Source organism: Priapulus caudatus, unplaced genomic scaffold (genome assembly GCF_000485595.1).
Source record: "Priapulus caudatus unplaced genomic scaffold, Priapulus_caudatus-5.0.1 Scaffold435, whole genome shotgun sequence".
Taxonomy (NCBI): domain Eukaryota; kingdom Metazoa; phylum Priapulida; class Priapulimorpha; order Priapulimorphida; family Priapulidae; genus Priapulus; species Priapulus caudatus.
Window position 1 is genome coordinate 156,059 of NW_014577496.1, and position 21,555 is coordinate 177,613.

The following is a 21,555-nucleotide window of genomic DNA, read 5'->3' on the forward strand; positions in this document are numbered from 1 at the left end:
CCAAACTGCATGCAGCGCACCACAGCTACCGCAGTGATACACACACCACATGCACGCACACAACACACAACGCCGCTACGCACTGCTCGGCCCGGCACCGCACAGACGCCGCACGAGTGCCTCCCACTGCATGTCATGCAGCCCACGCACCAGGTCGCGTAGAAGCTAGCTGGCGTACCGGAGATAGTTGGTAGTCCATGAGTATTGGCCGGCATCGTGTTTCACGTGATGGCACGCGCGCGGCAGAACGCCGCCTGCAGCGGCTTCGTTCCGGACTCACCGGCAGCAGCCACCCTTGGGTGGTACGGCAGCGTTGTTCGAGTGCGCATGAATAGGCGGCAGCATCGTCGGCCAGCTGGGCGGTCGGCGTGCGGTGCATGCCGGGCTGTGCACTTTGGCGGAGTCCGCTGAACAATCTTTCCACGCTCGTTAACCGTGACGACTACGTCCTTCAACGTACTCTTCTAACAATGCGTGTTCTAGAAACACCTCTTTCTAAACAATTTTCTAAACAAAATGTGTTATATATAAAAAACGGCTCATGCATAATCAACAACCTTCGTACCTTCCTAAAAACCCCCTCGGCCAATTGCAAAACGCGTGCGGGTCGCCACACCCGCCTGTCGATCGAGCGACTCCGCGCCAACATAGCTGCTGCCCCCCGTGTGCGTAACCGTGGCTCCAGTCGGCTGGCGTGGCGACGTCCTTGGCTGCTAGGCGGTTGGGGGCGGTAGTTTGCGCGTAACCGGGCGGGGGCGTGCCCTGACTAGACGCACCGTGTTCGATAGCCGATTCAATCGTGGGTGGCGTGCCGATCGTGGAAACTGAACTGGTGAGGGACAGCGGAAGAAACAAAATTTATTAATGAATTAATCACAATTTTACATAATTAAAATTTATAATTCGCATTTTTTTGCGCGAAGAAAGCAGAAACCGCAGGGTTCCTTGTGAGGCACGGAAGAAAAAGAGCATCTCTTGCGCGTGCTGATGAAAAACATATGCTCAGGGGAAACTCACTCAGGCCGTTCGGAAGCGATGCGAATTATCATAATTTATTTTATTACGACGAAAATCATAACGCTTTGATGGGAAATATTAAGGATTGAATTTGTTTTTACGACGGAATGTTTTTCGTCCGTGTCTTCCGTAGTTGTGTCGAGGGGATTTGCAAGCGTAGGTAAGGTGTAGGCGGAGACAGATGGTGTCTGGGTATTTATACAATATATTCGCATACCTGAGGGTGGTGAGAGGTAGGGTTTGTATGAATATGACATATATTTACCTGATGATGGAGCGAGAGAAGGTCTGAGTACACACATAACATATATGCTTACCTGAGCGTGGAAACATGTAGGGTCTGAGTGCATGTATGATATATATGCATACCTGAGGGTGGAGAGAGGTAGGGTCTGAGTGCATGTATGACATATATGCATACCTGAGCGTGGAAACATGTTAGCGTCGTTGAGTGGCACTGTATGACATATATGCATACCTGAGGGTGGAGAGAGGTAGGGTCTGAGTGCATGTATGACATATATGCATACCTGAGGCGTGGAACATGTAGGATCCTGGAGTGCATGTATGACATATATGCCAGATACCTGAGCGTGGAGAGAGTAGGGTCTGGAGTGCATGTATGACATATATGCAATACTCTGAGCGTGAAACCATGGTAGGGTTGAGTGCATGGTATGACATAATGCATACCTGAGGGTGGAGAGAGGTAGGGTCTGAGTGCATGTATGACATATATGCATACCTGAGCGTGGAAACATGTAGGGTCTGAGTGCATGTATGATATATATGCATACCTGAGGGTGGAGAGAGGTAGGGTCTGGTGCATGATGACATATATGCATACTGAGGGTGGAGAAGGTAGGGTCTGAGTACACGACATGAACTATGCATACCTGAGGGTGGAGAGAGGTAGGGTCTGAGTGCATGTATGACATATATGCATACCTGAGGGTGGAGAGAGGTAGGGTCTGAGTGCATGTATGACATATATGCATACCTGAGGGTGGAGAGAGAGAAGCGATGGGTGCAGACGACCCGGCAGAACTCGCAGCAGACGCTTTGCTGTCGATGGATGCACTCCTGGGAATGGCCACCGCCTCGGTCGTCTGCAAACAAGTGAACAGGTGAGTCGTCGACATTTATATTATAAATTGTACATTACATTTCTATAATACTAAAGGTGGCAATAAATCGACTTCAGCTTTTTCGAGGAGCACCGCGGGATTTGGTAAGCGAAGTTGTCATAAGTATGATCAGGAAATCACTTAAGCTGTGATTAAACATATCATTCATGACACAACCAATGTCACAGTTGTAGCATCCACGTCACAGCGATTGGTTCCACAGTGATGTCACAGTTTACATCCACGTCAAGCAGCGATGTCACAGTGATGTTCTACCAGTGTTACCTCCACGTCACAGTCGATGTTCACACGTGATGTCACATGTTTACTATCGCACGTCACAGCGATGTCACAGTGATGTCAGCAGTTTAACATCCACGTCACAGCGATGTCACAGCGACGTCACAGTCACGTTACAATCCGTGTCACAGCGATGTCACAGCTACGAACTGGCACGTACCCGCAGGTTGGCCTGCACGCCGCCCTACGGCAGCAGCAGCGTCGATGCGCGGCGCCGAACCGAACCATGGGTTCTGTTCATTCTGCATGTTCTGTGGGTTCTGCATGTTCTGTGGGTTCTGCATGTTTTGTGCATTTTGCATGTTCTGTGGGTTCTGCATGTTCTGTGTGTTCTGTGCATTCTTTATGTTCTGTGCGTTCGGCGTGTTCTGTGTGTTCTGCGTGTTCTGTGCATTCTGCATGTTCTGTGTGTTCTGCGTGTTCTGTGCATTCCGCATGTTCTGTGGGTTCTGCATGTTCTGTGCATTCCGCATGTTCTGTGGGTTCTGCATGTTCTGTGTGTTCTGTGCATTTTGTGTGTTCGGCGTGTTCTGCGTGTTCTGCGTGTTCTGTGTGTTCTGCGTGTTCTGTGCATTCTGCATGTTCTGTGTGTTCTGCGTGTTCCATGGGTTCCGCTTGTTCTGTGTCCCGCATATATCGATCTTTCTTGGACAGGGGAGGGGGGTTTTACTGAGAGGGATGTGTTCGATTCCTTCTCGACGCCTCAAGTCAAGTCCTCTGCCTTTCGGCTGAGTGATTGTGTGGCTGTGATAGGAGAGAAATACAGAGAATTTGCGCGGTGTACGGTTTCGCTGGGTTCCCCTGTCAGATGGTGAAGCGAGTTTCCATTCCGCACAGGCACACTGAATCGAAAGAAGTGCTTCTAAATATTTGCGTTGAATCTGGGATGGCATGTCTATCCGTGTAGTGTTTGCGTTGAATCAAGATGCGTTGAGGGTACATGTTCAGTGTTTGCGTTGCATTGCGACGCAGTGTGTGTGTACACGTCGCTGTGTTTTTGCATTGCAGCCGTGACGCGGTGTTGTACATGTCATGTGTTTGCGTTTAATCGGGGTTGCCATGTCTGTCCGTATAGCCTTTGCGTTGAATCGCGACGCAGTGAGTTTACACGTCGCTGTGTGTTTGCATTGCAGCCGTGACGGAGTTGAACGAATGCTACCACCAGTCGCTGAACGTCTGCCGCAACCTGAAGACGAAGGGCGTTCTGAAGAACGAACAAAAGAACCGCGCGATCACCGCTGACAAGATCATCTACAACCACGCGATCGACACCGTACGTGAAACACTCCAGCCATCCATTCCACCGCGTACACTCTCTCTGGAGAAGGAGAGGCAGGGGAACGACGCGAGTGTTTTTTTTTTAAAGATTATGCGGTCGTTGTAATCGATCTGAAAATTATTTTCGTCGCCCGGGAACTAACATGTGTACTATCTCCTGCACACACGCGTGAGAGGTGGAGAGGCGGGGTAACGATCGCGTGTTTATTGGCCAGATGATGCGGTCGTTACGATCCCGTCGAATCGAAATGATTAATGCCGGAACATTAAAACATAGTTGAATCGAGTATAAAAGACGTATTAAGTTCCGAGCGGGTGGGGCGATTACTAATCCGTCGAGTGGTTCCGGCGACAAAAGTTGTGGCGTGGAAAATCATGTCGCGACCTTCACGACACTCGTTAGACGCCATCTTGACTTCACTTTGACACTTCAGGGTCGTTAACGGGTCATTAATCAGGCGTTAATTGACACACAGTGAGACGCGCGTTAGATCACGCAAGCTCATCGTCACTCTGCCCCTCGTTTAATTCAAGGTCGTGCCGCGGATCGACGTGCTTTTTGCGATTGGAATGTTCACTTGTCGTTTTTTTTGCGTTCGGCAGTGTCAGACCGCGGCGTTGGACGAACTGTTTGGAAATCCGCACGATTGCTTCCGCCGCTACCAGACAGCTCAAGTGCTGCTGCACAGCCTCTCCCAGGTACGCTGTTCACTTGTTTCGTCCGCTACTGCAGCGCCATCTTGTGGCTGCTGCTACCAGGGCGCCATCTGCTGGGTCGAGTATTGTTGTCGCCGTCGTGGTGTGACCGCGTCGTTACTGTGCCCCCAGCTTTACAATTACTGTCAGATCTGACTAAACTCTAATCCTCTTAGCCTCTCTCTACTCTTTCTAATAACCTCTCTAACTGTCTAACTTTTCACTCTCTCACACACGTGTGCGCTTAACTTTTCACTCTCTCACACACGTGTGCGCTCCCTCTATTTCTCTCTCTTTCTAACTCTGTCTCTTTCTCTCTCTCTTATTTCTCTCCTCTTCTCTCCCCCTTCCTCTCCCTCCCTCCCTCTCCCTCTCTCTCTCTCTCTATCTATTTAACTATATACTAAGTAGAAAAAAATAAAAGAAATCCATAGCACCAGAAATAAATACATGAGAATATACATTTATTACGCAAACTGTCATAGAAACTAAATGACATTCAAAAAAGAAAATGCAAAATATAAAGGATCCTGGAGGTGTTGAGGGAGGGAGATATGAGGACAGGGGAAGGAAGTGGGAGGAGAGGGGGAGGGAGGCGGGAGGAGAGGGAGAGGGAGGCGGGAGGAAGACTATATACGCGTCAAGAAAACGGCGTTTGTCGTCTATCGCCTTTTGCCACTGCGCATGCGCCAGCGATCGAACTCTGACCTGAAAGAAGGAAACAGTATGGCGACCACAGAAGACGCTTTGATGTTAGAAAGAGGTAATTTTTAGCTTACTTTATGCTTGTTTCAAATTGTTAATCATAAATTGCTAATTGAGTATACAATAAGTGACAATAAATTATAGTTTGTGTCGGTTTACAATTTTTTAATTGTTGAAACGGTCCAAGTCAGTGCTGACTGCTGTGAGTGTGAGTGTGACTCGTGAGTCACTGAGTGTGACTGACAGACTGTGAGTGTGAGTGTGATGCAAACAGTGAAAGACCACTGACCAGTGCAGTGGCAGTGCCAGTATGGCTGATAGGGTCTATGTCCCCCGGGGTACTGCCGGAACGTACCCTGGCCCTGGGTACGGTCCGGTATACCGGAACGTACCCTGGTACCGTACTATCTTATAGTATCTAATATGCCGGACCGTACCTCGCCTACTCCACTAACGAGTCTAAGGAGTCACCTACGCCTACTCCCTAACCCAAACCCTAACCCTAACACTAACCCTAACCCTAATCCTAACCCTAACCATATCAAATAGTGACCAGGGTACGTTCCGGCAGTACACTGGGGGACATAGACCCTATGAGCAGTACTAATGCCACGTAAAGTCTGTTATTAGAGAAGCTTGTGGATTACAAGTCAGATCTATAGTAACATGGCATGACAATGACAGAAAGTGCTCTGAATTATTGACATAGAAAGTCAATAACATTTACCACACAGAATTGCACGGCTTTTTGTTTTAATTATGGACTTGGTTTGAAGGCGCCATTTATATTTTGGATTGTCGGCATACGATAATATCCGGAGCTGGTATGATGTGGTCAAATCCATTTTTCTATGCTATAACTGCATAAAATCTTGGTGTTTTGAATGTTAATCAGTGATATTTCCACTGTAAGGTGAGACTATATTCAGCTATATTTAGTTTTTCTGAGCCAAAAAACTTGCAATAACCGTTTTAACTGTACTCAGTTAAACACAACCTGAAGTGATTCTGATTGAATCATTGATTCACTGTCTGTGCTATTTAAATAAATAATTTTGCATCCAGAAAGGCCGGTTTAAACGTGACTGATACTTTTTTCAGATGTGAAAAGAGCAGTCGAGCTCTTGGACAAGTTACAGAAGGCAGGTGAAATTCCGACATCAAAGCTAGTAGCCCTGCAGAGAGTTCTGCAGAGTGACTTCTGCACAGCTGTAAGAGAGGTCTACGAGCACGTGTACAAAACTGTAGATGTTTCAGGAAGCCCAGAAGTGCGAGCAAGTGCAACGGCAAAGGTGACTCTTGCGGAGCGTTCGTACATGGCGAAACTAAAGTGGGGTCATGCAATTACAAGTTCACGGGCATTCTTGTCACATGAAATCAATGTTGTTGGATTTCGTGGTACATGTGTTTTTAGCTCAACATAGCACAGTATTTGCAATTGCATCCTGCTAAAAATGCTCACTATTGCACCAGTGCACTGCATGCATAGTGATCGATTTTACATTGATGTGGACACTTGGGTTATCGATCCTTGATTTGAATGAACAGCACATGGTCACTGTTCTACCCAATGGTTAGCTCTAGCACTATAGCCATTGTTCGCCACATGTGTGACGGACAAGGGCTATATATAGTTCTACTACTAGAGCTACCCAATGGTTGAGGCGTAGCTCATCAGTACATTTTTCGACGTGTCGCACCGTCCCCAGGCGACCGTTGCAGCGTTCGCCGCGAGCGAGGGCCACGCCCATCCGCGCGTCGTCGAGCTGCCGAAGACAGAGGAAGGTCTCGGCTTCAACATCATGGGAGGCAAGGAGCAGAACTCTCCCATCTACATCTCACGCATCATCCCCGCGGGCGTGGCCGACCGACACGGCGGGCTGAAGCGCGGCGACCAGCTGCTGTCCGTGAACGGAGTGGTGAGCGTCTGTTCTTACGTTAAAATCACGTGTATTTGCGCATGTTACAGACGGGGCTGCATACATGTGGTGTAATGCCACCTTATTGTTGTTAAGTCTATGAAGGCACGTTTTTTGTCGGTAAGGGGTTAATGAACGTAGCTGTGCGTAATTGTGAAAGACCACAATTTTATCATTACGTTTTAGAAGCGAACGTTAATTTTAACATGTTACGGTACTCGATATAAAATTATATTTGTATATCATGTGTGAATTACATGCAGTGTTTCCCCTGCATTGTTATGAGCGAGGCGGGCCGCCTCGCTCAAATTCTCAGCCGCCACACAGAAATTTGTCCAAAACACCGCCTCGCTGACGAAACGTTTGACAACTTGAAAAAGAGATTCATGAGTCTCGTACAATGTGTTCAGAATAGCTTAGAATGCAGCAAATTGCACCATTTTTTCACAAATTTTTCGCAGGGGAGCATGCCCCCGGACCCCCTAGCTTGGCCAGCACCTGCACTACACTCTTTGCTAGGACCTGGAAACGCGCAAACACATCAGAAAAAACATTCACCACCTCGCAGATCTTTTTGGCCAGGGGAAACACTGACATGCATGTGTTCTCTTTTACAGCCAGACAATTGTAGATAGTGGTTAAAGTCACATGTGATCAGTTGGTTTACTGATATGGCCAATTAGAAATCGGACCAAAACTGTTGTGTGGCATGGTTATGCTGATGCTGTATGCATTGAATGTTTATGTTTTATAGAGTGTTGAAGGCGAACATCATGAGAAAGCCGTGGAGCTACTCAAGGCTGCCAAAGGTTGGTCTAGCTGCAAACCTTTGAATACAAACTGAATGATTTGTACCAGTATGACACACAGATCTCTTAGGCTTGTAAGCTGTGTCTTGGAAATTCGGGGGACATCTGTCAACTCGTAATTTAAATTATTCAGTTAATTAGATGAGATAATTTACCTTTTTTATTTTAAAACAGTAAAACATATTTTAAAATGTTATGTGTAAATAATAGGTCATTCATTTTCTATTCGCATTTCTACTCTCCATTGCTGAATGTTAACCTCATTTGTTATTCAAAGATAACAGCGGATTTTATTCGTGTGTTGAGTTTCTATATCATATTAACATCGGTGTAACGTGGCATTAAATACTCGTGCAGTAAATGTATCGTTCCAATTCAGGTACGGTGAAGTTGGTCGTACGGTACACGCCGCGTGTTCTCGAAGAGATGGAGATGAGGTTTGATCGTCAAAGAGTTGCTCGGCGAAGAACCCATACTCCGTGAGGAAACTTGCTTCGTGCAAACCGTCCAAAGCTACATCCGGACTTCTTTTGGGCACCCCGTCAATGATTACAGTAGATGAATGCAGAAATCACAAGATAGCACCCGAATACAGCCTCCCTGCACTAATTTTTGCAGTTGTGCCCTCTAACACAGTAGTACCTGTGTTGCTTTAAGTGCAATGCACGCAAGTGTCATATCCCACGCAAGTATATATATATACCTCAAGTAGTGATCACGGTAGAAATTTTCACGCTGCTGTGTTTGAAGCAATTTTGATCAGCATTACGTACACTAGTCTGAGTGTTTTATTATTTAAATTTTATGTAATATCTGGCTCATGATATTATAGTTAAAGATCTCCACCTTTCTCAAGGTTTATCACACTCGCATGTTCTGTTTATGTTCATGTGGATGAATGTTTTAATAGTTGCTTAAACATATCTCTACATTGGTTCTTGTGTGTATTACTCAGACTGAAGTTATTGCTTCTATACAGAATAGCTAAAATGATTGCATTTGAAAGAAGAGATAATGTATAGCACCATCAACATATTTATAATATTGTTATAGATATGTTCATGATAGCTGTAATACAGTGTTTGCACATATTTTTCACATATTTTTGAATTGTGTTATTAATATGGCAGCTAAACCTCAGTGATGCGAATTGCTCAGTGTTAACCTAGAATTGATAGCACTACATCTATGCACACATAATGCGATAATTGTGTACTGCATGATTATTTATGTTAAATGAGATTTATCAAATACTGTTACAATATGAGAAGGAAATAGCAACACATTCCCTGATAAGCACATGGTTGTATATTATATAAAAACCTTAAAACTCAAGGGTGTAAGTTTAATCTCTTTCCAAGAATACGTGGTTGTATATTATTATTATTATTAACCTACACCTACCTACGCTTGCAAATCCCCTCGACACAACTACGGAAGACACGGACGAAAAACATTCGTCGTAAAAACAAATAATCGTTAGTCCCATCAATAGCGTATGATTTTCGTCGTAATAAATAAATTATGATAATTCGCATCCTTCGAACGCCTGAGTGGTTTCACCTGAGCATTGTTTTTCATCGCCGCCGCCAAGAGATGCTATTTTTCTGCCGTGCTACGATAACCCGGCGTTCGCTTATTTATTTTTTTCGCGCAAAAAAATGCAATTATAAATTTTAATTATTAAAATATTTTAATTCATTAATTAAATTTTGTTTCTTCCGCCCGTCCTCACAGTTCAGTTCACGATCGGCACGCCACCCACGATGAATCGCTATCGAACCACGAGTGCGTCTAGTCAGGGCACGCCCCCACCCGTACGCGCAAACTCCGCACAACCGCCTAGCAGCCAGACGTCGCCACGCCGCCGCTGGAGCACAGGTACGCACAGGGGGCAGCACTTGTGTGCGCGGGTTCGCGCGATCGACAGGCGGGGTGCGCGACGGCACGGTTTTGCGATTGGCGAGGGGGTTTTAGGAATGTACGAAGGTGTTGATAGATGAGCCGTTTTTCTTTATAACGGACATTTTTTTAGAAAACTTTTAGAAGAGGTGTTTCTAGAACACGCATTGCTAGAAGAGTACGTTGAAGGACGTGTCGTCACGGTTACGAGCGTGGCGATTGTTTCAGGGACTCCGCCGTGCACGCCCGGCATGCACCGCACGCCCGCCGCCCAGCTGCCGACGATGCTGCCCCCTATCATGGACTCGAACAAGCTGCCGTACCACCAGGTGGCGCTGCCGGGGAGTCCGACGAAGCCGCTGCAGGCGGCGTTCTGCCGCGGCGTGCATCACGTGAACACGATGCCCGCCAATCTCATGGACTACCAACTATCTGGTACGCCCAGCTAGTTCTAGCGATGGTGCGTGCGTGCGTGCGTGCGTGCGTGCATGCGTGCGTCTGTGTGCGTGCGTGCGTGCGTGCATGTGTGTGTGCATGCGTCTGTGTGCGTGCGTGCATGCGTGCATGCGTCTGTGTGCGTGCGTGCGTGCGTCTGTGTGCGTACATACGTAAACCATCATTAGATCTACGCACAGCATCGCGCTCGACTCTACGACCGCACCACGCGCGTGACGCTCACTTGTTTCTCGCCCCTGCAGGTCAGCAGCAGCAGCAGCAGCAGCAGCATCCGGGGGCGATCGATCCCGACGACGCGGGGTATGAGAGCGGACCGGGTAACTGTAAACGATCGAGCAGCGGCAGCCGTCTGTCCGACCACCTGCTCAGGACCGCGTTCAACTCTGGTGAGTCGCCCGATGACGAGCGTACGCGCAGACGTGGCGCCACCTGGCGTAGAAGCGTCATTGTTGTTGTTGATGATGTTCTTACTGTTGTTGTTGTTGTTGTTGTTGTTGTTGTTGTTGTTGTTGATGATGATGATGATGATGATGATGATGATGATGATGATGTTGTTGTTGTCGTTTTTGTTACTGTTGTTGTTGTTGTCGGTTTTGTTGCTGACGTTGTTGTTACTGTTGTTGTTGTCATTCTTGTTGCTGATGTTGTTACTGTGGTTGTTGTCATTGTTTTTGCTGATGTTGTTGTTACTGTTGTTGTTGTTATTGACGTCGTTTTTTTGTTGCCTGATGTTGTTGTTTTTCTGTTGTTGTTGTCATTCTTGTTTGCTGATGTTGTTACTGTTGTTGTTGTCATTGTTTTTGTTACTTGTTTGTTGTTGTTATTATGTAATTTTTTTGCTGATGTTGTTGTTCTCTCGTCTGATTGTTGTCATTTTTGTTGCTGATGGTTGTTTGTTCGTTATTGACGTAGCTATTTTTGTTATTGATGTTGTTTGTTCTTCGTGTTCAGATGTTTGTTGAACTGCTGCACCTTCGTCCTTGTCGGTTGTTGTCTAACATCCCTGTCCGTTCTCTTCGACGTTCTTCAGCGAATGTTCCAGGGCAGTCCGCAGTCACGTCGTGATGCGCGTACGCGCAGACCGCTCGCACAGCGGCGCCCCTTTACATGCCAACAGTCGCCGAACGTAATTGACACGACCGCGTTCCGGCTCCCGCCCCGACGAACCTTCCCTACTCGGGCAGCAGCGCCGCCATGGGAATCGGTTCCAATATTCTTTGTCGCTCCTGAGCTGACCGGGGGAGACCATTTTAGAGGTGAGTGGGTGATGTGGGTACGGATGGACTAGCGATGAAAAATCTGTCGGAACAATCAATGAATTATCGTCTTTAAATAATCGTCGTGGCAAGGCTTTTGAGCCTCAACAATCCTGAAGTGCAACAAAACAGATGGCGCGGCACATGGACGGCATATCTGGACTGCAAAAAACAAACAAACAAAACAAACAAAAACACACAAAGATGATTGATGATAAGCTCTGGTTTTTTCCGAAGTTTTGACGGCTTTTTCACGGCGGCATGCGTGCCCGGGTGTCAATATTTGGCTTCCGCACGTTGTAGGTCCGCGCGTAATGGCTGTACACTTGTTTACGAATGCATCGTAGGTGTCGACGTTAGGTTACCGGCGCCGTCTCTCGCTCGCTCGCATTGTTATAGCTGTCGCTCTCGTTATAGTGCGCGCTTGTTAATAGCTGCTGTAGTTGATATAATCTGTGGATACGTTGTTTATAGCGCTGCGCGCTTGTTATAGCTGTACGCTTGATATAGCTGTACGCTTGTTATAGCTGCGCGCTTGTTATAGCTGTACGCCTTGAATATCGCTGTACGCTTGTTTAGCTGTCCGCGCTTTTATGAGCTAATCGCTTTTTCCTATAGCTTTACGCTTGTTATAGCTGACGCTTTTGTTATAGCTGCTTGCGCTTGTTATAGCTGTACGCTTGTTATAGCTGTCGCTTGTTATAGCTTCTGCGCGCTTGTTATAGCTGTACGCTTTTGTTTACGAATGCAGAAGGAGCACAACGAGACTCTGGCGAGCTGACTTACTTGGCTGTGGCTGCTGGCGCTCATCGACTGCATTGTTGAGCTGGCTCGCACGAGAGAGGGCGCCATAGGCAAGCTGACTGAGTCTGTCATCTCACGACAGGTGGAGCTGAGTTTTCGCTGCGCTGACGATAGGAAGTCTGGCTTGGATGATGAAGATGTGACGATGATGATGATGGATTGCTGACTGTGATGATGATGATTTGCATGATGGTGTTGATGACGATGACGACTTGATGATGATGTCGATGATGATGATTGATGACGATGATTTGGATGATGATTACTCTCGGCTTTCTGCTCTATCCCCCCATTTCTCTATATCTCTCCGCTCTATCTCTCGCTTTTTTTCTATCTCTCTCTCCTGCTCTTCTCTCTCTGTCTCTCTCTCTGCTCTCTCTTCTCTAATCTCTCTTCTCTTCTCCTCTCTCTCTTTCTCTCTCTCTCTCTCTCTCTCTCTCTCTCTTCTCTCTCTCTCTCTCTTACCTCTCTCTCTCGTCTCTCTCTCTCCTCTTTCTCTCTCTCTCCTCTCTCTCTCTCTGCTTTCTCTCTCTCTGTTTCTCTCTCTCTCTCTCTCTCTCTCTCCTGTTTCTCTCCATCCCTCCTACCTCACTTTCTCTAACCTCTCCCCTCGCTTCCGTCTTTCTGTTACGAACGAGACGTTGAACCAAGCCCCCCGAGAACATTGCACAGCTGATCCCGCACCCCCTCATTCTCCTCCACACTCGTGAGCTACTACGGAGCGCACCCTGACACAAGTTTGCTGTCTACTGTGATGTGCTGACCTCACGCCCCATCCCTCCCTCGCTCTCTCTCTTCCAAACCTTCTCTCTCTCCTCTTCTCTCTCTCGCTCTAGTAACGAGACGTTGAACCAGCGGAGAACACTTGCCAGACCACCCCCACTATGGACCAGTGACGACCTAAGTGGAGGACTGAACAGTTTGTGCTCTACATGCGTGTGCTGCACCTAGCATCGTCCGCACTCAGCCTCGCGCGCGATGAGATCAAGATGGGCCGCCTGCAGCCATCCCAGAACGTCCGCAACGGCTCTCGCTCGCTGTTCTGTGCGGTTCTGCTCTGTCGTTTTGTGTGTTCTGCCGATGTGTTTTGCTGTATCCGAGTGTTTGTGCATTCTGCATGTTCTGTGGGTTCTGCATGTTCCTGTGTGTTTCTTTGCATTCTGCATGTTCTGTGGCACTTCTGCATGTTCTGGCTTGCTGTTCGTTGTGCATTCTGCCCCAGTGTTCTGTGCATTTTGCTGTTCTGTTGTGTTCTGACCTGCATTCTGCATGTTCTGTGCGGTTCTGCTATGTTCTGTGTGTTCGTGTGACTTCTGCTATGTTCTGTGCCATTCTGGCATGTTCTGTGGGTTTCCTGCGCATGTTCTCGTGCTGTTCTGTGCATTCTGCATGTTCTGGTGTGTTCTGTTGCATTCTGTGTTCTGCTGGCAGTTCTGCATGTTCTGTGTTCTGCTGGCATCTCTTGCATGTTCTTGTGCATTCTGCGCATGTTCTGGTGGGTTCTGCATGTTCTGTGTGTTCTGTGCATTCCTGCATGTTCTGTGCATTCTGCGATGTTCTGTGTGTTCTGCCACTGTTCTGTGCATTTGCGTGTTCCCTTTCTCTTTTTAGCTTGGCGTGCTTCTTGTGTGTTCTGTGCATGTTCCTGCGCTGTTCTGTGCATTCTGCATGTTCTGCTGATGTTCCGCATGTTCCATTGCGGTTTCGCTTGTTCTTGTCTGTCCCGCCATACGAGTGATCTTTCTTGGACAGCGGCGAGCGGGTTTTACTGAGAGGGATCGTGTTCGCATCCTTCTCGACGCCCTCAAGTCAAGTCCTCTGCCCTGCTTCCGGCCCTGCAGTGATTGTGTGGCATGTGTGCAGCCGAGAACTACAAGGAGACATTTGTGCTTTGTATGGTTTCGCTGGGTTCCCCCGTCAAGACCGTCGGTCGAGTCTTTCGACTTCCACACAGGACACGGCAACTCCGAAATGACGTGCTTCTACCACGATTTTGCTTGGAATTCTCGAGCATGGAGCTGTTCTATCCGTGCTTAGTGTGTTGTGCGCTTGACATCAACGCATGCGTCTGAAGGCTAGCACTGTTCAGTGTTTGCGTTGGCATTGCGCACTCGCAGTGTGTCGTCGTACACGTCAAGCTGTTTTGCATTGCAGCCATGACCGCCGGTGTACTGTACATTCATGTGTTCTGCAGTTTTAATCGCCGGCAGTTGCATTCGTCTGTTCCGTATAGCCCTCTTCTGCCGTTTGAATCTGCGACGCAGCTGACGACTGATTTACCCAGTCGCGTGTGTGTTTTGCCATTGCCGCCGTGCACCGGTAGCTCTGACGAACGAATGCCTACCACAGGTCGATGGTAACGTAATGTCCGCAACATGAGCACGAAGGGCGTTCTGCATAAAGAGAACGACACAAAAAGCATCACCAAACCGCCGCGCGTCACCGCTGACAAGAGTCATCTAAACACGCGTCGAACGGTACGCTGGAACGGCCCTCTCTCTCCATCCACAGGCACTTGAGTATTTCAACTGTAACACACGCCGCGCCATTGACACGCACCCTCGCCTTCATACAAGTATATATATATATAAGTATGATAACCTATAATGTTTAACTAATATATTATTTATAGGTATTATATTTATGTGTCAGTGTTTGCGCGCAGATTCGGCGGCGGAATGTGTTTACAGTTTGAACGCTTCAAGTGCCATGTCGTGCTCGATCAACTCCATTCCACCCGCGTACACTGCCCCTGCGCATGAAGGGGTCGAACGGCACGCCCGAGTGTTTTTGTTTAAAAAGATTCTAGCGGGCTGTCTCGTAATCGATCGACAACATTCATTCATCCGTCCGCTCCCCCCTGGGGACCTAACATGTGTACTACTGTCTTGCCACACCACGCTGTGGAGAGGGTGGGAGCGGCACCTCCCTCGCGCCGCCATGGCCCCCCCACCCCACGCCCAACGCGGGAGCCCACCAGACTCAATCCTACCTCAAGTAGTTTATGCTTGCTTTTCCCTTTCTCCCCATCGGGTCTGTCTCCCCCACCCTCGTCTATGTCGTCACTAAATCCCATCAAAATCAACACCCCACCCCTCCCCCCCCCCCCTCCAGACAGCCACCCATCCCCCGGCCCCCCCCCCCCCCGCCTCCCCCCCCTTCCCCCTCCCCCCCCCCACCCCGCACACGAGACATAACAACAAAATCAACGGAACCGATAGGTAACGATGGCTGTTTATTGGCCAGATGATGCGGTCGTTCGTCCCGTCGAATCGAAAATGATAATGCCGGAACTTAAAACATAGTTTGAATCGAGTATAAAAAGAGCGTATTAAGTTCCGAACGCGGGGGGCGATTTACTAAGTCGTCGGAGTAGGTTCCGGCGAAAAGTATGTGGCGCGGAAAACCATGTTCGACCTCACCGACACTCGCTTAGACGCCATACTATGACTTCACTTTGGACACTTGATGAGGTACGTTAACGGCGTCATTAATCAAGCGTAATTGACACACCGCTGAGATAAATCACGGCGTTAGATTCAGCAAGCGCATTGTCACTCTGTACCCTCGTCTTAATTTCGAAGGTCGTGCGCGGATCGACGTGGCTTTTGCCGTTGACGGAATGTTCACTTTGTGTTTTTTCGATTCGGCGAGTTGTCAGACCGCGGCGTTGGCACGAACTGTTTGGAATACGCCCAAGATTGCTTCCGCCGCTACAGAAGCTCAAGTGCTTGCTGGCACAGCTCTCCAGTAGCTGATTCACTATGTTTTGTCCGCTACTGCCGGCCATCTTGCTGGGGCTGCTGACTACCGGGCGCTCTGTGGGTGGAGTATTGTTGTCGCCGTCGCTGGTAGTGCCGCGTCGTTCTGGTGCCTCAGCTTTACAATTATCTGTCAATCTGTCTCGCTCTTCCTCTCTCTAATCACTCTTAATACCTTGCTAACTGTCTACTTGCATCTCTCACACGTGTGCGCTCCCTCTATTTCTCTCTTTCTGTTTCTGTCTCTTTCTCTCTTCTTATTCTCTCCCCTCGCCCTCTCTACCACTCTTCCTCTCCCGTCTCTCTCCCCCCTTCTTCCCCTCTCGAGCGGCCCGGGTCTCTCCTCTCTCGTCTCTCCTCTCATATTACTAAACTTCCTTCCCTCTCCTCGGGTCTTCTCTCTCTCTTCTCTTCCTCTCTCTCTCCTCATCGCTTATCTACAAATACTCTTATTCCAATCATCTCCTCTCAATCTCATACCTTCTCTCGCTCTCGCTCTCGCTCTCGCTCTCTCCGCTCTCTCGCTCTCTCGCCTCTATCAGCTCTCGCTTGCGACTCTCTCTCTTTCTCTACCTCTACCTACCTATCTCTCTCTCTCTAACCTCTCTCTCTTTCTCTCTAACCTGTCTCCTCTAACACTAACACTCTCTCTCTCTCTCTCACCTCACAGGTTGTCAGTGACGACCATGACAAGGACCTACTGTGTCGCTACAAGCACAGCGTGGAGCGGCGTCTCTTCGTCCTACAGGAGCACGGCTTCGTCCTCGCTTACGACAGCTGAACGCTCGCGCCGACGCCGCGCGCTAGATGGCAGCACGTGTCGATGCTCGGATCGACGTCGCACGCTAGATGGCAGCACGCGTCGTCCTGCTTTCGTCTCGCCGTTGCCGAGGGAAACGGCCGCGAATTCACGAGCGATTGCGATCGCGACGTGGAAACGGACGCGGCGCGGTGAACGTTAGTCAAGTTAGTGGTGCGTGCGTGCGTGCGTGCGTGCGTGCGTGCGTGCGTGCGTGCGTGCGTGCGTGCGTGCATGCGTGCGTGCGTGCTTGCATTTGTGCGTGCGTGCTTGCTTACGTGTGTGCGTGCGTGCGTGCGTGCGTGCGTGCGTGCGTGCTTGCTTGCTTGCGTGCGTGCGTGCGTGCGTGCGTTTGTGCTTACTTGCTTGTGCTTGTGTTTGTGCGTGCGTGAGAGACTGTGTATGCACACGAACTTGCAGCAAACTTACCTAACTAAGGGCTCTCAAGGTTTAAGCATTGTGCTTCGTCCTCAGGTCATTGCAAACGATGTCCTCAAAAGAATCATTATATAATAACATCTATATTATATAAGGATATTATAGACTCGATGAAAGTCTAACACACCAAACAGTTCACAGGTGTCCCAGTGTAATTAGCTTTCTTTTTATATTTAATCTAAACAACACACCAGCATTACTCTTTAGTCATTTCAGATCACCGAGTAGTTGCTTTTGTATAATATACATATGTTAGAAGAGGAGGAGGAAAAGAGGGTATAGAGAAGGGAGGAGAAGGAGGCGTGTATCATCGTATTGTGTAGATATGCCTCGTGTTTTGACGTAAGTTACCGAGATATCTGTCAAACGTAAAACCATAAAACGTTGTCGCACTGCTGCTTACCGGCGACACAAAGAAAGCGATCTCTCTTTGAGTTTGTAATTATTACTGTTATCGATTGATCTTCCGCAATTTATCCCGTGTTTTTTTTAAATATTTCGACGTATAATAAATTATATATCCGCTGATCGTTCCCAAATACTATTTATTTGGTGTAAACTATTGTATGCGCGTGTAGCAAAAGGTATGGTGTATTTGTGAAGTTGTATTTAGGAAAAAGACGAGTCACGTAGATTTATTTCGCGCAGTCTGGCTGCATATAGATATATGATGCAACAGTCGTATAAACTGTACGTGTTATAATCCGCGCATTCTTGCGTGTGGGTGTGATGTGGTGTAGCTGTGGTGTAGGTGTGGTGTAGGTGTGGTGTAGGTGTGGTGTAGGTGTGGTGTAGGTGTGGTGGTGGTGGTGGTGGTGGTGGTAGTAGCTGTGTTTCGTGGCTGGCTGGTCATAGCGGTGTATAGGTATAATAGTCGAGTCTCGCGTTCCGTGTGTATTTTAGTGGTCATACCAGGTTGTATATATCTCTTAGACAGAAAAGCAGGTAGTTAGGCAAAGAAGGGAGACTTAGAGAGAGAGAAAGAGAGAGAGAGAGAGAGATTGATAGAGAGAGAGAGAGAGAGATTGATAGAGAGAGAGAGAGAGAGATTGATAGAGAGAGAGAGAGATAGAGCAAAAAAGAGAGATAGACGGCGTAAAAAAGGAGCACCTTTTCTTGTTTCGAAGCCAAAGAGGTTGTGTAACTATTATACCGAGCTGACATGGTTTCATAGAATCTATTCATTGAATATATATATATACACAATGCGGTGAACGTGCTGCAGTCACGAGCAAGTCCTTTCGCGTATTTCGGTGTGCATTTAGTTTCAAACCTCTATTCATCTATTGCATAGTGGCAGATTTTTATGTATATAAAGAAAGAATGATAACGTGTATTGCGTGTCCACTTCGATCCCTACTTATTATTTGTGTCGGTAAGACGATGCTGGTATTAGAATCATTATACGGATTGTATCCGCACACAGACTTACTATTGTAATATACAGTGTACTGGGTTGTACAGTTCGCATCGCCATTGTAAATACACTATTTATTCATATAAATAAATCACTAAATAATGCAATGAAATGGCGTTATATCGTTTATTATTGTATTTTCTTCATCTCTCCTTATTTCTCTCTTCTCGGTTTTCAATTGCATTTAAGTTCTGTTCACAGCTTTCGCGTAAAAAGAATAGATGTTTAAGAAGCAAACATAATTACACTGTAAATGTAATAGGATTATTGCATATGAATAGCGATTTAACGTCTGTATATTTAAATGCAAATCACTTATATTTATTACAATATTGTGCAATATATCATATACGAACCGTTCAAGTTTCGGTTGTACGCATTCCAATCAAACGAAATTTCTCAAGCAAAAATCTTATTGGCTTTCACAGAAGAAAAATCAATAAACCTGAAACATTTCGTTATACATATGTTTGATTGGTAAACGATGTTATAAACACTGGTACAGCAACGCTGGCCGGCAGAAACACCTTCATCTCATCCACGATCTCTCATCCGCATTCATTTACATGTTTAATGATATAATCAGTAGTTATATACGGCTTGATTTTTGTGTACCTCCTTACGATTGAGAATGATATCGATCTTAGCGCGTATAATTATAGGTAATAGGATTTAAGTTTAAGCACTTATATTATTCGTCTTTAATAATAGTCCCCTGGACTTTGAAGAGTAATATTTTTGAGTTTATGATGTTAAGTACTGAGGCGAACCGTAGATATAGAATAGAGATCTATCTACGGTTTTAATCTAGATCTGCTCTTCAATTCTACATCTATGCCTCACACTTTGACATTCTGTAGCAGCGCCACTATCGGCAGGCGGTAGCAACAGCAGGCGTTGTCGTTGCGCCTGTCCCACACCTTTCCCGCGCAGCAGATATGAGTCGCGTAATTATAAACGGTCCCACCGCAGCAGGCCGTCGACTTAGCGATCCTTGGCCGGACCACACCCGAGCAACAGACGTGCGTCTTGTAGTTGTACGGGCGCGTACGGCAGCAGGCGTTGTTGGTGCCCCTCAGAACGAGACTCCCGCTGCAACACAGATACTTCTTCCAGTCGTAAGCCACGGTACGGCAGCAGCGGTTGTTACTCCCCCTCTTCCTCAGTTGTCCAGCGCAGCATATGTACAGCTTGTAGTTGTACGGTAGGGTGCCGCAGCACGCCGTCTGACCGTTGGTGCGGTCGCTAAGGACGCCGCGGCAACAAAGCTGCTTCGCGTGGTGGTAGGGCGTGAAGCCGCAGCAGCGTGTGTTGCCGTTCCTCGGGGAGAGCCGGCCGCGGCAGCATATGTGCGTGTTTCTGTTGTAGGGGGTGGTCCCGCAGCAGGCGTTGTTGTTGCCCCTCTTCACGATGACGCCCCCGCAGCACAGATAGCTGGCCCTGTAGTCGAACAAAAGCTGGGATAACGTCAACCGTCTCGATATATATATATATATATATATATATATATTATATACATTATCATTCTTATGAATAAATGTTGAATGTTTCCCCGGGTACTATGAGAAACTACCCTTAACTCTAACGCTAACCCTACATCTAACCTTAACCTTAACCCTGACCATAACCATAAGCACAACCATACCCCTAACCCTAATCCCATCAATAACACTAACCCTAACACTAACCCTATCACTATCCCCATCATTAACCATAACCCTAACCCTCACCGCAACCGCAACTCCAATCTTAACCCAAACCTAAACTCTAATCCTAACTCTAACGCTTCCCAACAATTCCCCGTTTCTTCTACCCAGGAACTCCTTTAATCATCCTAATGAAAACATCGACATCAATCATCATCATGAACATCATCATCATCATCATCATCATCATCATCATCATCATCATCATCATCATCATCATGACATTGACATCGTGATCATGAATTTTCTTCGACGAGATTAAAACTCAAACATGGCGTCCGTCGCACCTGATGTAGATGACGCCTCTGCAGCACGAATGCGTGGCAGAATTATAGGGGGTGCTGCCGCAGCAGGCCGTGTTGGAGCCTTTGACGCGCAGCATGCCTCCGCAGCAGATGTAGACGCTTCTATCGTAGGCGATGGAGCGGCAGCAGGCGTTGTTGGATCCCCGGGGTATGATCTGACCGGCGCAGCAGATGTGAGTGGTGTAGTCGTAGCGCATGTAGCCGCAGCAGCGAGCGTTGTTGCTTCCCCGCGGCCAGATGGCGCCACGGCAGCAGATGTAGTTGGCCGCGTTGTACGGGTTGCACACTGAAACACAAATACGTTATATATAAACACACACACACACACACACACACATACACATACACATAGATAACTCTCATTCGTTAATTACAATTACTTCAACAATTAATAATACACAATACGATCATTATATAAGCTCCATAACATGTATGACGGTAACGTATAGTAGAGAAAATTAATTAATTAATAATTAGTAGAGGGTATAGTTACTATAGTACGTATAGAGAGTATATAATAACAGGGCTGAATTATGACAAATTCTTCTTATTATTTACCACCCCCTGCTAGTAACAAAAGCATATAATACCGATAGTAATAGTAATACGTATAGTAAGGTATTCGAAGCTCTTGGTAATAATCAACTTACTGTAGCTACTCGGTAGTGAAACCTTCACGGCTCTCTTGTCCATGGATCGATCGTCGCCATCACATTTTTCGCCATCCCCGCCATCGTCATCGCAATCACTTCCGGTATCGTCCCCCATGCCGTCATCGGAATCTGTGTGTGTATATACAAGCACATACGCAATACAATGAGCTATATTATATATATAAGTATACAATATAAGTATACAAT

At 47.2% G+C, this 21,555-nt stretch overlaps 4 protein-coding genes and 1 long non-coding RNA gene across 5 annotated transcripts in view; 3 read left to right on the plus strand and 2 right to left on the minus strand.

Annotated features, from left to right (window-relative positions):
- The window catches only part of LOC106810353 (serine/threonine-protein kinase ULK1-like), a 9,973-nt gene extending 9,811 nt beyond the window's left edge, over nt 1-162 (plus strand). Inside the window, exon 5 of the mRNA XM_014813668.1 lies at nt 142-162. Coding sequence (XP_014669154.1) covers nt 142-162 — 21 coding nt within the window. The remainder of the gene's footprint in view (nt 1-141) is intronic.
- A 627-nt stretch (nt 163-789) lies between these two features.
- Nucleotides 790-2,668, minus strand: LOC106810367. The gene is made up of 3 exons (XR_001394006.1): nt 2,605-2,668; nt 2,018-2,126; nt 790-829 (listed from the first exon to the last, which is right to left on the minus strand). It is a non-coding gene; the product is annotated as an uncharacterized LOC106810367 (long non-coding RNA).
- Nucleotides 2,669-5,121: 2,453 nt separating this feature from the next.
- Nucleotides 5,122-9,253, plus strand: LOC106810365 (protein lin-7 homolog C-like). The gene is made up of 5 exons (XM_014813688.1): nt 5,122-5,181; nt 6,225-6,415; nt 6,833-7,042; nt 7,797-7,851; nt 8,231-9,253. Exons 1-5 carry the CDS (start codon nt 5,145-5,147, stop codon nt 8,332-8,334), a joined length of 597 nt encoding a protein of 198 aa, XP_014669174.1. The 5' UTR covers nt 5,122-5,144; the 3' UTR covers nt 8,335-9,253.
- A 324-nt stretch (nt 9,254-9,577) lies between these two features.
- LOC106810366 lies at nt 9,578-11,274 on the plus strand. Its single transcript, XM_014813689.1, has 4 exons — nt 9,578-9,732; nt 9,982-10,188; nt 10,452-10,595; nt 11,240-11,274. Exons 1-4 carry the CDS (start codon nt 9,618-9,620, stop codon nt 11,272-11,274), a joined length of 501 nt encoding a protein of 166 aa, XP_014669175.1. The 5' UTR covers nt 9,578-9,617.
- Nucleotides 11,275-18,968: 7,694 nt separating this feature from the next.
- The window catches only part of LOC106810354 (galaxin-2-like), a 7,824-nt gene continuing 5,237 nt past the window's right edge, over nt 18,969-21,555 (minus strand). Inside the window, exons 2-4 of the mRNA XM_014813670.1 lie at nt 21,346-21,477; nt 20,678-20,981; nt 18,969-20,124 (exon numbers count right to left, since the gene is read on the minus strand). Coding sequence (XP_014669156.1) covers nt 19,524-20,124; nt 20,678-20,981; nt 21,346-21,477 — 1,037 coding nt within the window. The 3' untranslated portion in view covers nt 18,969-19,523. The remainder of the gene's footprint in view (nt 20,125-20,677; nt 20,982-21,345; nt 21,478-21,555) is intronic.

What these genes read in the sequence shown, in the direction of transcription:
- LOC106810365 (XM_014813688.1), top strand. Translation starts at nt 5,145, where the DNA reads ATGGCGACCACAGAAGACGCTTTGATGTTAGAAAGAG. An exon ending in CGCTTTGATGTTAGAAAGAG is followed by an intron (nt 5,182 to 6,224) that starts GTAATTTTTAGC and finishes TACTTTTTTCAG; the next exon opens with ATGTGAAAAGAGCAGTCGAG. An exon ending in GCTACTCAAGGCTGCCAAAG is followed by an intron (nt 7,852 to 8,230) that starts GTTGGTCTAGCT and finishes GTTCCAATTCAG; the next exon opens with GTACGGTGAAGTTGGTCGTA.
- LOC106810366 (XM_014813689.1), top strand. Translation starts at nt 9,618, where the DNA reads ATGAATCGCTATCGAACCACGAGTGCGTCTAGTCAGGGCACGCCCCCA. An exon ending in CATGGACTACCAACTATCTG is followed by an intron (nt 10,189 to 10,451) that starts GTACGCCCAGCT and finishes TCGCCCCTGCAG; the next exon opens with GTCAGCAGCAGCAGCAGCAG. An exon ending in CAGGACCGCGTTCAACTCTG is followed by an intron (nt 10,596 to 11,239) that starts GTGAGTCGCCCG and finishes GACGTTCTTCAG; the next exon opens with CGAATGTTCCAGGGCAGTCC.